Below are 17,871 nucleotides of genomic sequence, written 5' to 3'. Positions count from 1 at the left end.
ACAACACATACAGACATATACACACATAATTTTTTCATGTCATAAAATCCTATGTTAATTTTTTTTCAAAATTGAGTTTTTATTACAATGATTGCTTATATATAATTGACCAACATAAATACATGGCAAACTCTGTAATTTCCAAACATAAAAATTGTTAAATATGAATGTTAAAATTGAGATTGGTCTTTTCCCGAACCAGTTTATATATTCACAGACAAATATTACTCACTGCTAGAATGAGAAAAGTTTCACCATCAATTCTATTTGATTTTTATGTTAAAGTACTGAGAAACTTTATACATAAAAATAAATAGATAGGAATGGGAGGCGTTTTGTTACAGCAGTGTGACACAGTTCTTTTGTCTTTCCAAGTGTTGTGCCAAAAATTACATAGTAATCTATCACCAAAATTTTTAAATTATCACCTGACAACTTGATTAGACCCTTCTTCAATTTTGATGGAAGCTAAGAATTTAAAAAATTGAAAACTCATTTTCTAGATATCAACACCAATATTTAGAATTTTTATTTGATATTGCAGTACAATGTACCCTCGGAAGATGCAAGTTGAGTGAAAGAGAAATATACCTTTCTCCTGGAAAATGAAGGAAAGTGGGAGAAAGGTTTTTATGAAAAGAGAAGTATCCGTATGAAAGTTTAGAATGTGGAACTTGATTGCTGTAAAAGTACCCATATCCTTAGTTATTCTTTAAGAAATCTTTCCTTACCCCCAGAGTTAGGAGCACCTATCTAGGTGACACTAGGAGGTGGGTAGAAATGGAAGGAATGAGTGATAGATTAGATTGTTTAGGGAGAGAATGTAACATAAGGAGAGCGAAGGTGAAGAATTGATCACAATTTTGAATAGCTGGGTATCATCCAGACATGAGTTGTGGTCCTTGAAGCTTAACATTTATGGTGTCTTCTGAAAGTTGTTTTATTCCCTCTACCAATGTTCATATTTTTAAATTTATTATTAATCCTTTTCACTATGAATGCAAAGAATTTTATCTGTTTGAAGATAGAGATCTATCTATAGATATGAATACCTGAAAACAGTGGATAGTGTAAAAATATGTCTGGAATTTATTCTTATAAATATGTCCCCAGGAACCTGTACAATTCTTAAAACTTATTTCTCCTTAAAAAATCCCACTATTTCTACACTATTTTACCTTGCAAAATAGGCAGTTTATATCTTAGTTTCAGAATAGTTTTTATGATTTTCTCATACGTATTTAAAAATTTAACTCAAAGCATTATTTTTCTACATTAAACCAAACCTGCTTTTACAAGTCAAGTTCTATATCCTCTTTAACTCCTAACTAACACCTGGCCTAGAAACTTTTTTTATCAGAGTATCAGAAATTATTTCATTTTTACTTTCTAAGAGTTTAGGGAGGATGCTGTAAAAGGTAGTCCTATTCTCAGTAGACTATGTTAAGTAGCTCAAAACTGATTGACCTGTACTTTTAGTCATTTACGTTTTTACTTGCATGTGAGATAACACAGCATCATGTACTGTCATTGTTTGCCTTATTTTTTTACTGTCCACAGTTGGGGCACTGGTTAATAGAGAACTTCATGCAAATTCTACCCTGAACATTCTTCATAACAGACCCACTGAGGTGAGGGGAAAAATATAGTGAATTACCTACTTGAATGTTTGTAATGCTGATTTTAAAAAAAGTATTTTAGCTAGTTTTCCCCAATGTAAAATTTGAGCACACATGTTTTTCACTTTTATCATATACTTGGAAAATAAAACTTAACGGGTAGTCACTTCCCTTCCATCATCTTTCTGCCCTAAGAATTGTATATTTCAGTAGTTAACGGCCAGTCACCTGGTTATGAATTGTTGCCTGTGTAACCCTAGCACAGAGCTTTAAAAGTTGCTCATGAAAATATTTAAAGCAGAAAGTGGTATGGGAACCTCTGGAATAATTCACAATTACCATCAAAATCATCACTACTGTTAACATCTTATCAATTTATCCCTCTGTAGTTCTTCAAAGCTAATACAAATTTAATATGCTCTAGCCCTCCTCCCTCATTGTGACCCATGCAGTATTACAGGGCTATGTTCCTCGGTCCACCTTTGGATAATGGGATATCTGGTTAATAGTTGATTTGGTTTTTATCTTTCAGCTTCATTTCTAAAATAAAGTAGTATTGCACATTTCTTCCATAGTAATATATCTCCTTAATCAAATCAATATTATTTCAGACTTGTACACTACTTGATTCATGTGCTAAATATATCTTGAACTTCTGCTGCATCTCAGGCATCATACTAAAAGACACCAGAGATCCAGTGATGAACAAAAGGACAGTTTCTGCTTTCCTGGAGCTTATAGTCCAGTGGGATAGACTGAGACTAATCAGATGTCATACAAACACTTTAAGATTTTAACTGTATTGAGAAGCCAGAAGGGAGATTTCTAAGAAAAGGGCAATTTTACCTATCAGTGAGTTGACATTCTTGCAGAGTGACAACTGACCTGAGGCCTACGGGACAAATACACATTCATCAGGCAGAGAGAGAAAGATGTTACCTAAAAGAAACAGTGTACAGGAATGGCCTTCTTCCTCAACATCATTTCTCAAGATTAAAGTCTTGGTACTTTCCAAAAGTGTCACTGTTTGGGCAGAATCTGTACTAACCCAAGGACATCGTCTGCAAGTCTTGCAATTTTTTTTCCAGTTAATCATGTTTGTTTTGTTTTTATTTGCCGAGAAGAGCAAAAATCCCAGTTAATTGATCATGCGCCTTCATCAAAGCTTTAGGGAATCGCTCTTCTAAAATTAGAGTATGTTACCAAACAAAAGTGTTTTGGAACACCTATGTAGAAGAAAAATAATATACGAAGTGTAGGAAGTGTGCTTGCTATCTGAATTAATCCAATTGTGAATTCCTTTGTCAAACTAGAAATCTCGTTCATAACCAGTAGTCCTATGTGATTGACCATTTGTGGAAGTAGAGGTCATCTATTAAGATTCCTCAAGTAATGACTACACCCGTATACAGAAGAGGGCTTTATTATCTCTCTTTTCCGAAGCTTCTCTGGAATCACACTGAGAGTTCCACTTTTCCTTGCCATTGGGAGAATTCAATACATGCTGGCTTAGTTCAGTCCATCGTGAGATAAATATTTGACTAAATGACCTACTTGAGGGACTAACTAATCTGGATGTATTTTTTTAATTTACTTCTTGGTGTAGCAGGGAGTTTAATTGCCTCAAGAGCTAATATAACTTCAGTAAGTGCATATTTCTATTCATTTTCTTATAGTCATATTTAGTTTCTAATCTAAATACACTAACAATTTTATATTCTAATTTAAAAGGCAGAAATAATCCTACACTTGTTTTCTTCTTCCTGACCCTTTTGGCTTTTTCCTGACATTTTACTTAAAAAAAAAAAATTCGATTACAGCCATGCATAGAAGCAAATAGTCAATAGTATTTTTTTAAGGTATTTTAATTTTTACAGAAGCATGCTTTTGAAGGTGACTTCATTTAATTTAACTGTTTTTCTTTTCAGTATAATTGGTTTTTCCCCCATTTCTGCCAATAGTAATTTTCCTATCATGCTAGTATTGTTTGCCTGATATTATACCAACTTCAGGCATAATGCTATTGAACTTTTGTCCCATCTATCAAAAGATATGCTTATTGATTAGTTATAGAATAGCTCTATTTTAACCGCCTGACTGTTTGTCACAGTACAAGTGCTAAGTGAATATGGATTTCCATGGGCAACACAGGGAGAGCAATGTTGATTCACTCACAGTAGTGATCACTAGTATTTACTAAGCCAGAGCTGGAGAACCAACAAAAATATTTGCAGTTTCCAAAACATTTTTACTTACTCACAGAGAGTGGATTATAGTAATAGATTCAGATTCAGGTTTATGACAACTGCTACCAACCACTATAAAGAAGAAATTTCCTCCACATTTTCCAAAAATAATGTAAACACTGAGAAGATTCAGCAACATTAACGACATTTCCTTTTTGTTTATTTCCCCCCCTTGCGATTAAGTCTTAGGACTGATTCTATACATGTAATTCATTCTAGCTCAAAATGAAAGTGAAAATAATTCATGTTAGGCTTTCTAATGATAGTGTGATAATATTTACTTAATATTGTGATAATGTTGATGGAAAATGCTCTACAAGCATCAAATACTGTTTTGTGATATATGTATTTTAAATTTTGTGATATATATACGTATACACATATACGTATATATATCTCAAAATATCTAAAAGTGAGAAAGAACTTGGATGACTTGTAATTTCTTGGCAATAACAGGAAAAATAAAAGCGCATGCACACTGTTGTGGGTTGAATAATGGCCTCTAAAAGATAGGTCTAAATCCTAAACACTATCTGTGAATACGACCTTATTTGGAAATAGGGTCTTTGCAATGAGCTCACATGGATTTAGGGTAAGCCCTAAATCCAGTGGTGATGGTACTCATAAGAGACAAAAAAGAAGGCACAGAGAGACACAGAGGGAAACTCATGTGAAGACAGAGGTGGAAATTGAAGTAATGGGTTTGCAAACCAAGGAATGCCAAGGATTGCTGGAGGCATGGGAACTAGAAGAGAGGCATAGAACAGATTCTGCGGAGCCTCCAGAAGAAAGCAATGCCGCTGACACCTTGATTTTAGACTTCTAGCTATAGGAACTGTGAGAGAAGAGATTTCTGTTGTTTTAAGCCATCCAGTTTGTGATACTTTGTTATGGCAGCTCTAGTAAACTAATACGCACACCTTTAGCCTCTGCTTCCTATTCAAAACTTGGTTTATGATCAACATTTTGCAGTTTTTCTTTCCTTGATGGAATATCAAGGGACGCTACAGATAGCAAGTTCAACTTTTAACTTTCACTGACTTCTTCCTGCTCTTAAGGTTTTCATCAAGAATGAGATACTGAGAAGACAGTTCTTAGTCCTCCCAAAATTCAGACAAAACTATCATCAGTGTTCATAAAATTATTTTTGTAAATGTGTAAAAAAATATATGGGGTGGTCAATGGTATGAAAATAGAATAATTATGTAGAGATAGCCCCTAAAATTCACAGCAAAGAACCCATGCTCATGTTTTAGGATCCCTCCTAAATATTTTGAAAGAGTCTCTTCTTTTTTTCTTTTTCATGATTTGAGATTCTTTTTATAATTAAAAAATCAAATAGAAAAAATTCACGTGACTTCTATTTTATTTTCATATATACATAAACACTGCTTATTTTATTCTGCAATATAGAGCACAGGTATCTAATATATATTCTGCTTTCTGTTCTCGTCATACACATCAGTGCTACAGCTAGAACCTGCCAGTTACATGTATATGTGCATATATACATTTGTTATTTCAGAAAATCATAAAATTTGTGGCGACTTTTTAAAGATATGTGTTTTTCTTAGATTTATCATCTGCCAATGCAAAATATGCCTTTTGCCTTATTTTGTAACTTTCTCATCCACTCTTGCCATTCCCCTTTCCTCCAGAACCCAGACTGTTGGAGTTTTTTTCCCAATAATTTTCTGTTACCTTATATAATAGGTATAAATTATTTTTAACTTTTTAATTATCAAATTTAATTATATCTATCCTTATTCCTTAAAGCACACGCACACATGTATGAAGTTTACCGTGGATTTCACTGCTTTTTCTTTTTTTTTTTTAAAGATTTTATTTATTTATTTGAGAGAGAGAGAGAGCACATGAGAGGGGGGAGGGTCAGAGGGAGAAGCAGACCCCCCGCTGAGCAGGGAGCCCGATGCGGGACTCGATCTCGGGACTCCAGGATCATGACCTGAGCCGAAGGCAGTCGCTTAACCAACTGAGCCACCCAGGTGCCCCTTCATTGCTTTTTCACAGGAGGGTCAAAGTGAAACCATAGAACATCTAGGATTTGATATGAATAAGAATACTTCTCTATTTTTAAAAAGTACAGTATTTTTTGTGTGTGTAATGAATGTGCCAATTAAATCTCTGAAAACCTGCAGAATTACATGTTGTAAAATTTACTTCGGCCAAAGTAAAATCTATCTTTAGTTGGGGACCTTGCTATTGAGAAAGATACATTACTTATTGCCTACCCATGACAGCTTAGTAGTTATGCCTAAAAAAATTAACTAAATTGCCATAGTTGATTCTTCCCAGGCTGGAGAAACAGCCTTGTTAACCTCAGTGACCTTGACAGTGCATTAGAAAAGAAAGTAAACCACATTTGCACAGGCCCTCCCATTTATAAAAGTAGTATTTTGATGGATACAGTAAATCTGTGTAATTTTCAACCTTCGTACGAAGAATACAAAAGACAATGGATGTTGCTATAAATTATGCCTGGGCAATAAGAATTATTTGTCAAGGTGGAGCCCGATGTCATCCAGTGGGGTTTTTATAAACACTCAGTCCTGGGTCATGATTTGAATGAGCACAGAGCTTATGGACTGCTGATGTTTCTAATGTTTGGTTTCCATCATCATCTTGTGTCTTCATAGTTAACATACAGATTCCTAATTATTGTGATTCAGACATCACAATCATATGTATGTAAATTTAGACTTCTTCTCCCAGGTGGCACTTAACTTTACAGTGCAATGGCCAGAGCCCAGTGAAAGAAACTTAAATATCACAGATCAAGACAGAGCAGGTTCCTTGAGAAGTCATGGATAATGGGCACCTGGTAATCAGTAAACAATTAATCTCATCTCTAACACAGGCATCTATAAATAGGGCAATTTATCATCCATTTCACAACGTCTACTACCACTGTATGCCTCTTAAGTTTTAAATGATGCTGTGCTCTTAGAACTATTTATACCAGCAGCCTGCTGCTCACTATTTCAGAGTGAGTCATCAGAGATAGCTTAATTTTTCTCCTTTTGTTATAAAGCAGTTTGATTTTTTTGAGCTCTCATGGGTATAATTGATTCTGGATGTCATAATGGTTCTGAGTTGTGAAATGTTAAATAACAATGTCCTAGGCTTTTCAGTGGAGTGAGTGGTTAAAATCCAGGACAAAGAAACAGTTTAAACAAGTCAAGTCACGAATTCTCTAATTGTTTGTTGTTGTTTTTTTCTATTACCTTTTTGTGGGTCTTTGTCATTGCCTGTCTTTGTCATCATCATGCTGCATGTTTTGGCCTCTGTGAACACTTCTCACTTGGGTTCTTTCTTTCTACCTTTTCTTTGATGTCTCCTTCTTTTTATCCTGTTCTTGGTAATGTTGTCTGGGCCACCTGGGTTCTTAAGTTTTTGTGCTTTAGCAATTATATTTTATAAAGTGGTCTTATAGCCTAAATATTTACCCTCATCATCCCTCTTCCTTCCTACCCAGTAGCAATAATAGCTATTTTATATATGGGACTTAAAAGTTTAAAATGTAATGTCATGTAAATTATTTCAGCTTAAGTAAAGTAAATGTCTCTTTTAAAGTACAATAAAAGCCATTTAAAAAGAGTGCTGTTATCTTAAAATATAATCTTTTGATAAACTCTGTATAGTAACAGTTAAGTGAGCCCCCCTTCAGCCATCCTTTTTCCTTTCATATGGGAAGAGCAGCATATGCCTCTTTGCAAATATGCAAGAATCAAACATAAAGAGGTATTGAACATTTCAGAACACACTAATTTTATTTTTTTTAATTTTTTTAAACATCTCTTTTTTTTAAGGTTTTTTTTTTTTTTTTTTTTTTTTTATTTGATAGAGAGAGATACAGTGAGAGAGGGAACACCAGCAGAGGGAGTGGAGAGGGAGAAGCAGGCTTCCCGCCGAGCAGGGAGCCCGATGATGCGGGGCTCGATCCCAGGACCCTGGGATCATGACCTGAGCCGGAGGCAGACATTTAACGACTGAGCCACCCAGGCGCACCAGAACACAGTAATTTTAAATATAGTTGGTCTGTTATCCTCCCGGTGGATCCATCTCTATGTTTTGAGGTCCAAAGGGCCACAAAGACTGGCTTTGACCTGCCTTTTCCTTTGTTCCAAGGTTTTAGTGTCCCTTTTGTTATGCTTAAGTTTCAGTGGGAATGAGCAGGCCTGGTGTGGACACGAGAGAGGAGTCTCTGGAAAAAGAGCAGCCCCAGCTGCTGCCCCCCAGGTGCCCGGCCCACAGCACTGCGGCCCAGTGTTCTTTCCAAAGGTCCCTGACGCACGCTTCACGTGGGATTCTTTGCTAGGGGCCTTGTAGAGATACCATGAAACAGTACTGCTTCTGGGTGCCAGGGTTTTGATATGGATTTGGTGGCGTGTTTGATTGACAAGTATACCGGGGAAGTTAGGTGGGATTATAAAACTGTGTTTTATTATAATGCCTTAATGTATTGTCAGCCATGATTTTTATAATTACTCATTCACTTGTAGTGAGGTTGTCTGAAAACTTTCTTTCTTTCTAGTCCTGTACTCTTTTGGGAAATATGGAGATATTTGTTGCCACTTCATACTACTAATAATAGTAATAAAAATAATGAGGAGGAATATCCTTACTACAAATTGAGACCGTTTTCTACGTACCCTGCACTTGGCTATGTGTGGCATTTAGATAATGCCTGTACTGAGCTCCAGATATGTACCAAGCACTGTGCTCATTTAATCATTGTAATAACCTTGTAAGGAATCGTTTTCCCCATTTTCCAGATGAGGAAACTGCTGCTTAGCTGCAAAAGGTCACATGTTCTTTCTAAACAGCTTTAAGTTTTATTCAAGATAGCTTTCTTGGGAGTAGCCAAGGGACAAAGAATGAAAGATGGCAGTAGGGGATACTATGAACAGGGTCAACCTTTGTAAATGCAGGTTATTTTTCTGATATTTTAAAGTCAACGATTGCCCTGAAAGAAGTTAAGAGTATTGGTACTTACAAGGTCAAACAAGATTTAGAGTATTGATGAGGAAGCCTCAACCAAAGCTGTCTTTTAACTTTTAGATTAGACAAATGATCTTTCAAATGAATTAATTAACTGCAGATTAATTAAAATTAATTAAACGGTAGGCCACTGAAAGAAATAGGTGCTCTTAGAGAGGCTAGTGATTTGAGAAATTTTTTTCATTGTCTTTGAAAATAATGAAATCCGCATTTCAATGTTAATACAATTGCTAATGAAAAGAATCTTGTACTAACAGAGCAGGAAGGGACTTTAGAACTCATGTACTTTAGCCCTGTCCAATTAGGATGAAAAATGAAGCCCAAAGCAATGACCTTGACTCGCCCAGTCCTAGAGGCAGTTATTGGAAATTAGGTCTACTGAGAACCTGCTTAAAAATAGACCCCTATCATGATTAAGCATCAAAATTTGTATTTTAAAATAGTATGATTTTTTTTCCTTTGGCCTGTATAATTTCCTCTGGGAGATATTTTAACTGTATCATCAGAATTGTTTCTACATATTATTCAATAGCGTTTTTCTATATTGGAATATGTTTTACTCTAATAGTAATAGAATTTTGTCTTTATAAATGTAATTATACATTTACTTATCTTATTTCCAAAGTAATTGTCAAATTTATTAAATGATTAAATTTGAAATACTTGAATTAAAAAAAGAAAGACTAGTTAACTGTAATCCCTCAACCCAGAGGCAAATGTTAATATTCTCTTGTTTTTTCTTTTAGTCTTTCTTTCTAATATACACATTACATTTTTTTCGCTTAATATAGTCATATTACGTATGTTATGTTCATCCTTAATAATATAGTTCATCATATTAAATAATGTATTTTATCATATCATTAAATATTAATCTATGATACATCATTCTGTGTTGCTATTTATATCTTCAACAGGTCCCTTATTGTTATTTTAGATGTGCCCTGATTTTTTACCTTAAAAAACACCTACAACAAAGAAAATTTTTATAGCAAAATCTTCAGAAATGTGTCTGTTAATTTATCAACCTACTTCACAAATTTCCATTTAATAACTAAAATACCAATTTACTAAGATTTAAAATACTAGTCCCATTCCACCATCATTATTTAACTCAGTAAAAAATTTTTTCTAGATTTTTCTAAATTTTTAAAATCCCTCTATTTTTCTACCTACTAAATTTTTTTAACTTCTACCCCAAAGCATTTTGTTTTCATGCATTTGCTTTTGGCAAAGTAAAAAAGGTTCAACATATCACCAAAATACAAAATAGATTATTTCAAGATGCTAACTGTTACAATTTCAAAACTATTTTGCTTTCAAAACTTTTACCATACAAATGAACTTTGTCATGATCCTATTTAAAATGAGAATAGATTAAAAACTATAGTACAAGTTACACTAATTAGGTAATCATTTTCTGCAGTGTTAGACCCTCAAGAAGATAGACACTTCCTTTTGGCTAAGCATTCCTCTGTTCATCTCCTACGAAGGCAGATAGGAGAGACTAGCTTCCTGGTCCTGTATATGGATACTACAGAGAGAAAAATAAGCACAGCTTTCCTTCTCTAGATAATAAAATTCCATTGAAAGATTTATTTCTGAGGCAGCAGCTTAAAAGAAATGACCATGGGATATTCACATTCTTATAAACAATTTCCATGTCCATGAGAAGGGGCCGTGCCTCCCTGTAATCCTGATATCAAGAATCTCACAAAACTCATTTGTACTGCTCATAACTATGGGTTCTTGGGTTCTGTGGGGTTTTCAGCCCATGCTTTCCAAACAAATGAGCTTTTTCATTTGTTCCTTAATGACTTTGGTTTATACAAAGAGATCTTAAACTGTCCCCAGAGCAATCATTTTGCTAAAATGTTATTAGAACATCTTTACAAATTTAGCAACAAAAGGGGCTTCATTAACAATGGAAGTCATTGGGAACCAAGGCCCTTAGCAAATTCAGTGCTCACCAGTCTTGTTTTATTTTCAGCAATGAGGACAATAATGTTATGAACTACCCATTGACTCCTTAGTTGGTGGGTGGGTAAGGAAGTTGAGGGGTGCATGCCGTGGGAAGAGATGCTCGAAAAATCAGGGTGGTATTCTCCTGTTAATCAGTTCTGTCCTTGCCCTTCGAAGGAGACCTGTGAACCGGAAGCAGCACATTCGCATGGCATCTGCTAATAGAGTTATTTCTTTCCTGAGAGTTTTGGAGATTTGCAGCTGAGACCGAGGGCGGTTTTTCAATGGCCCATCCACAGGCTTGAGATTATATATGTAAACATATGTGTGTCTCATTTTTATAGTAATCAAATTTGACACATCTGCTATGCACAGAGGGACAGCTGCTGACAAGCCTGAAAAGTTGACCTGCAGCTTCTGGCAGAGCAAATCCAAATTATGGGGTCTCTCTCTTGGTTTGGGACTTCAGCTTGAGATCCGGAATCTGCCCTTATTCTGGTCAGCTTTGCTTTTAAAGGCCTCCTTTGCCTAGGATAACTTGCTAGATTCCTTCAGGGTGGTCTGTCATTTTATCCAGCACTTTATTGCTGAGTGCCCTTTTAAGACTTTTTTCTCCGTGCTGTGTGTATGACCAGATTGCCATAGAGCAGTTCCTTAAGTACAGTGCTCACCTATGTCCTTACGCTCACCCAGAGGCTGCATTTTAACAAGGATAGCTTCAGTGCTGGTGGGCACCATGGATACTTATTGTTGGAAATCCAGTCTTGCCCATATTGAATATTTCTCAAAGATGACTGATTTAACTGTGTATTGGAAAATTAACTTAAAAAAAAAAGGTTAGCGGCAACCCTGTGGCCACTTCAGCACTGAGAGCATGATAAGTTGGATGTGTCCATATTACTCTGATGACTACCACTAAGAGAAAACAATGGATCATACTTCTGTTGTCATAGCCATCTCTAAGCTGATAAAAATGGGAAAGACTTTCATGTACAGATCATCCTGGATCTCAGTTTACTATATAGTGGTGATGGTGCAAAATATCCTCTCTGAGAACAGAGTTCCCTCTCCTGCAAAAAGAAGTTTATAATGCAGACGGCATGATATTATTATATAGACTAAATAAAATGTATAACCTGGAACATGGTATTGCACAGAATTGCTATTTCCTGCCTCTCGTGCTCCTCTAGCCAGTGCCCAGGGCTTTGGACGGGCTAGTCCATTTATTCATTTGTATGTGCATCTTACACAGTTCTGCATCAGTCAACAACATCTACTGAATAACAAAATATGGACTATTGCTACTGATTATGATATAGGGCAGTCAAGTTATTTCTAAGGAATATAGTTAATATCTTTTTTTTTTTGCATTTTCTATATTTCTGTATGCTTTTTCTACTTGAAACCATTGATATTGGAGATGGATTTCATAGGCAGTAAAAAACCTAATTCAATGGGCTCTATCCCTATATTCTTTTTAGTATATTAGTAGCTTAATGACTTTCTATTAGGTCTAACATTAAGAAAATATACATTGAGGGGCGCCTGGGTGGCTCAGTTGGTTAAGCGACTGCCTTCGGCTCAGGTCATGATCCTGGAGTCCCGGGATCGAGTCCCGCATAGGGCTCCCTGCTCGGCGGGGAGTCTGCTTCTCCCTCTGACCCTCCTCCCTCTCATGCTCTCTGTCTCTCATTCTCTCTCTCTCTCAAATAAATAAATAAATCTTTAAAAAAAAAAAAAGAAAATATACATTGAGAAAAAAAGAAAATATACATTAATTTATGAGCTGATGATTTCAGTAGACATTTTATTGTTTTTTCTTGCAAATTTTTCTATTGATCTCTTGGCCAAAGTCATAACAATGATACAGTGTTTTGCTCTGTAGCCTATAATATTTGGGAGAAAAGACTCATCCTCTTTTCTAGTTGTTGATTTAGAGAAAGACAAGGTTTCTTAACTTTTTTATTATAGTTAGTAAAGATGGAAGCATATTTGTAATCCTGTATGCTATCTACCATGATTGAATGTGGTAGCAATGTTTTCTGAAGCTCTTGGATGGTTTCTTCTGATGTCTGTGTTCCTTTAAAAACAAAACAGAGTGCTTGCCTTCTAATACCACAAAGAAAAAAGGCTTCAGTTAGCGAGGTTAAAGTAACTTTTCTCCAAATACTCCAAATTACTTCTAGGAAGAGACAGAATAATATAGTTTTAGGCATTTCTGGGAACAATTAATTTTGTATGATACTTCTAGCAAATATAAGCATTGTGGTATCCTGAAACACAATCCTCAATATTCTGAGTGTAGCCCTACTTAGCTGCTTAACAGAATAAGATGAAGCTTATCTTCCTGGTGGTCATTCAGACACTTCCTCCTGTTTTCTAAATACCCCTTCAACCATAGCGTGTTTTAACCATCAATCAAGGTCCTAAATCTTTAGAAGAGATTGTTTTATCTTGCTACCCAGAGAAAACACCTCTTAATCAGCCACATTCAAATTACAAGTGAGAAATTTAAATAGTAGATCACTGAATATGACACAAAGCAGACATGTATTTGTCTTTGACTTTTTGTAAGTATTCTAGTGTTCTTTCAGAGAATTCGGTTTTTAAAATGTGGGATATATACTGAGACTTGAGAGAACAATATTTAGTAAAAAATTGCTATGGTAAAGTAAACATGACCATTTACAACTTATAAATAGTCAAGAGTAATTAAATCCACTCACGGTTTCCCACCATAATATTTATTTTGGAGTCCAAGTCAAATTTGTTCTTTTTTTATAGTCACTTTTATAAATGTAGGGAAAAAGAAATTTCTACTTTCTCAAAATTTATTACTTTATGTTTTATCTGTTTATTATCTCTATCGGTAATCTTCTAGGTTCCAAAATGTGAAGACCTATTTGAGAAAACTAATTTTAGGGAGACTTGTCTATGATTTTAGGAGAAAATGTTTGTTTTATTCAAATTAGTCTCTTCAGCCTGTGCTTTCTTGTCATTCTTGGGTCTACCAATTATGAGAGAAAATGTTTGGTTGGTAAGTGTATTAATGTTGGTGGAAATATAAAGCATCCTGTTTGCATTGTTTTTTTAAGCCTTTGTGTTCTGATTTTTTTAAAGATTTTATTTATTTATTTGACAGAGAGAGAGGGAGAGAGAGAGAGATCACAAGCAGGGGGAGTGGCAGAGGGAGAGGGAGAAGCAGGCTCCTAGCTGAGCAGGGAGCCTGATGCAGGGCTAGGTCCCAGGACCGTGGGATCATGACTTGAGCCGAAGGCAGACGTTTAACCAACTGAGCCACCCAGGTGTCCCGTGATTTTTGTTTAAATATAGTTTCAAGAGTAGAAATAAAACTTGCATTCAAAATACATTATTTTACATCATTCAATTGCCAATATTTTTGAATATTGTTACTATATAGTATTATTCTCTTTCAGGTAAAGTCTAATTAACAAAATCATCTTTTTTAAAAACTCACTGTAGGGGCGCCTGGGTGGCTCAGTTGGTTAAGTGACTGCCTTTGGCTCAGGTCATGATCCTGGAGTCCTGGGATTGAGTCCCACATCAGGCTCCTTGCTCAACGGAGAGGCTGCTTCTCCCTCTAACCCTCTCCCCTCTCATGCTGTTTCTCTCTCTCTCTCTCAAATAAATAAAATCTTTAAAAAAAAAAAAACTGACTGTAGTAAATCAGCATCTGTCTTTAGTTTCAATGCTATGAAGCTTTTAATTAACAGAAAACCAACATGGGTTGCTTCTTTAGAATACCACTAAATGTTAGAGACATCGTCTACTGTACAGGAGTTTCACTACTAGATGAGGATGTCTGGGAATTCATATGGATGAAATTCCACTCCACCACAGCAGTTTCTGAGAAGAAAATATTATTGGAAGCCTTAACTTGCAGTGATGACAGGAACTTATTAAATAGGTGGGTCAATTAATTTTCTAAATTTATTTGTGTAATGAGAGTACTCTCTGTTAATCAAACTACACTGAACTTGATTTTATTTCCTCGAATATATACTAGTTACTCTAAGATGTATCTTCTATAGCTAAGGAAAATTGCCATGTTGACATGACTAAAGCTAATTGAATCGAAAGAAATACCTTTGTTTCTCACTAAATAATAGGACAATATTTCATTGAAAAAGGAAGTATTTACTATAAAGATTTTTTAAAGTGAGTTGATAGCATCAGAACAAAATTGTGATTTCTTCACCCGCAAGAATTTTTCAAAACTTAATTAATGAGCTAATTAAAGTGCTATGATTTTGCTCTTCCCCCTTTTATAAACAGAAAATTGTTCTGTTGGTAAGTTGTATTAGTAGTTTACACAAGACTGTTCTTTTAAAGAATATGACAAATTAATGCATGTAATTTAAAAATGACAATAATTTTATAAAAATGTTTAAGTTATTGGGCTAAAAGTTTTTCTACAATTCTATCCTTAAAGGCTTCTGAATCTATCACTGAATTCTGAGGTGGTGTTAGATCAAGATGCAATTGATGTGATAATCCATGTCGCTCGAAATCCACATGGCCGAGACCTTGCCTGGAAGTTTTTCAGAGATAAATGGAAGATATTAAATACCAGGTAGAAATAAGAGTTCAGTCATTCAAACTTGAGTGAGTAAATTAAAGGTGACATAGGAGAGATAAGGGCCCAACTTTTTGTGTTAAAACCAAGGTCCAGATAATAGAATTAGATTTTAAAATAGTCAACCAAGATGGATGTTGCCACTTCTGTGAAACTCAGAATTATTTTAATGATTCTATGACATTATTCATGTAATAAAGATTAAAAACTGTGATTATATATGGAAATGTGGGAGTAAAAAGGTTTAGCAGTACAACTTTTGTGGAAAATCTATTGAGCTGTCTAAGATTGAAGAAATATCATAAAACTATATTCTAAATGTGTTGTAAAAAAAAGATTTATAAATCAGATATAATTATTATATTATATAACAAGAAAATTTTACCTCTGCAGAATTGTTTTAAATTTTCTTTAAATATAAATATAAAACACCTGAAATAAAACCAAGGTATAGAGAAGGAACATTTGAATCATTGTATAACTCTAGTTGCAATGGAATGCATTCCTGAGACATCTTGTTTCATGGTGAGAATTCTTCAGCCTCAATTTAAGAAAACGTTTCATTATGTATTTAAATGTATTATAATGAATGTTGATTTATTACTCTGATAATCTCTATGGCATTTTAAAATTAAATTTATTATAGAGCCTGTAGATGCTGTGTGTTCTCAAGCTTAAATGTCCCCAAACAGTGAACAGACCTCTTGTTCTGTCTCTTAAAAACTGGTGTGTAAACTACATTTTTAAGGTATAGCTTTCTCACTTGCCCTTGTATAATGGGTTCAATTTGAATGGATGTGTCCTGTTAAAGCACAATTCTATCTACAGACATTTCATTGTCAGAAAGCACTGATATTCCTAGAAGACATATTGGCTTTTTTGTATTTGCAGCTCAGAAATTGGAATGATTGGAAGATTAAAACTTGCTTTGCTCTCATGTACCCCTAATATAGTGAATAGTCAGATACCAGGTGAAATTAATATATACGAGCACTTCACTTTAAAAAGTGTCAAATATCTGCCAATGCACAGTCTCCTTAGGGAGTGGTTTTGTCTGTCAGAGTTCAGCATAGTGGAGGTATTGTTCAGTTCCAACCAAAAAATGTTTGGTTCCTGGTATGCTTATTTTGTCTCATTGAGACTCCATGGTCTCCAACCGAAAGGTAGAAAGGTTGAGATTTCAGTATATCTACAGATATGGAAGTGTTTATCTTGACAAATAGGACTGTCTTCTTCATCTGCTCCTACTCCTCTGTCAATCCTTGAACACTGGAGTTCATGGAGGTGCTATCCAAGGTACTCCTATTTCCTGCCTGCAGATTCTCCCTGTTTTTAGTTGCCATCTACTCCAATCGCTCGATCGTTTCAATTGCTCCCAAATCTAGATCCCTTACTCAAACATTTTGTCTAAGCTTCACCCTATGATGGACAGTTGCCTGTTTGGACCCCCCTACTGAGGTGTACCTGCAAAGCTAAATCCATCACTGTCTTCTTGTCTTCCTTTCCCCAGTAAATAATATGGCCATCCAACAATTGCTCAAGCCAGACACTTAGAAAACCACATGTACCCCCTTGCCATATATAACAATTAGGCTTGAGATATTGTCAATTTAACAAGTCCTAAAAGAAAGGTGCCACAATACTACTGTAAGGGCAGCATTAGAAAACCTCTTATAATGGGGGCTGAGCCTTTGCTTCCAAAACCTCAGAATCTTTTTTAGTGTACTTTTCTTAATTCTAAGAGTATGGTAGCCTGTGACAGGTATCCTTAGCACAACAGAGATAAATCAATAAAATGAGAAACCTTGCCATCTCACCAATACAAATTGTTCCTTACTGTGGGTCACGAGTCAAGAATTTATGTCTGTGGTACAAGGATTATGCAATCCAAATGAACAACTCAATATTTTAATTTAATGCCTACATGAAAACATACTAATATTTGGGGAGCACTTCAAAGAAATGGCTCAGTTTCTAAGCATGAAAAAGAATGCCAATGTCATTTATGACTGACCAGACCAAAGGATCTGTGTGACATACTGATAATGCCCAAGTTTGTATTAGACTCCTGTTTCCTTTGTTGGGATTTTTTTTTTCCTCATAGTGAACTAAGTTGTTTAAAGTAGAAAGTTTAAAAATATTTCTCCCTCAAACCTTGGATTGAAAATATAATAGTAGTTCCTAAATCTAATTTTAGAGGGTTCCTTTTTTTTTTTTTTTAATTTACTGCAGCTTAGAGCTCTCTGAAACATTTTGAGATAAATCAGGGGGCATCTGATGGTATTCTGCAGTCAGAATGCACCTCCCTGGCTGCCTGGTGAAATGACCTTGAAATGTTCAGAGATCTTAATGGCAACAAGATAACATTGGTCAAATGGAGCCCTTGAAAAGGATTCTAAAAAAATCTATAGAGTAGTATTTCTTA

General features: G+C 35.1%; 1 protein-coding gene across 1 annotated transcript in view; it reads left to right on the top strand.

Moving 5' to 3' along the window:
- The window catches only part of TRHDE (thyrotropin releasing hormone degrading enzyme), a 364,327-nt gene that overhangs the window by 338,175 nt on the left and 8,281 nt on the right, over positions 1 to 17,871 (top strand). The window contains exons 16-17 of the mRNA XM_045872950.2: positions 14,610 to 14,777; positions 15,303 to 15,443. Of these exons, the coding sequence (XP_045728906.1) occupies positions 14,610 to 14,777; positions 15,303 to 15,443 (309 nt within the window). The remainder of the gene's footprint in view (positions 1 to 14,609; positions 14,778 to 15,302; positions 15,444 to 17,871) is intronic.

This window comes from Mirounga angustirostris, unplaced genomic scaffold, assembly GCF_029215605.1.
Source record: "Mirounga angustirostris isolate CCGP_5_RB_7025 unplaced genomic scaffold, mMirAng1.0.hap1 SCAF_5, whole genome shotgun sequence".
NCBI classification, from domain to species: Eukaryota; Metazoa; Chordata; class Mammalia; order Carnivora; family Phocidae; genus Mirounga; species Mirounga angustirostris.
This window is presented reverse-complemented; position numbering and strand designations above follow the sequence as displayed.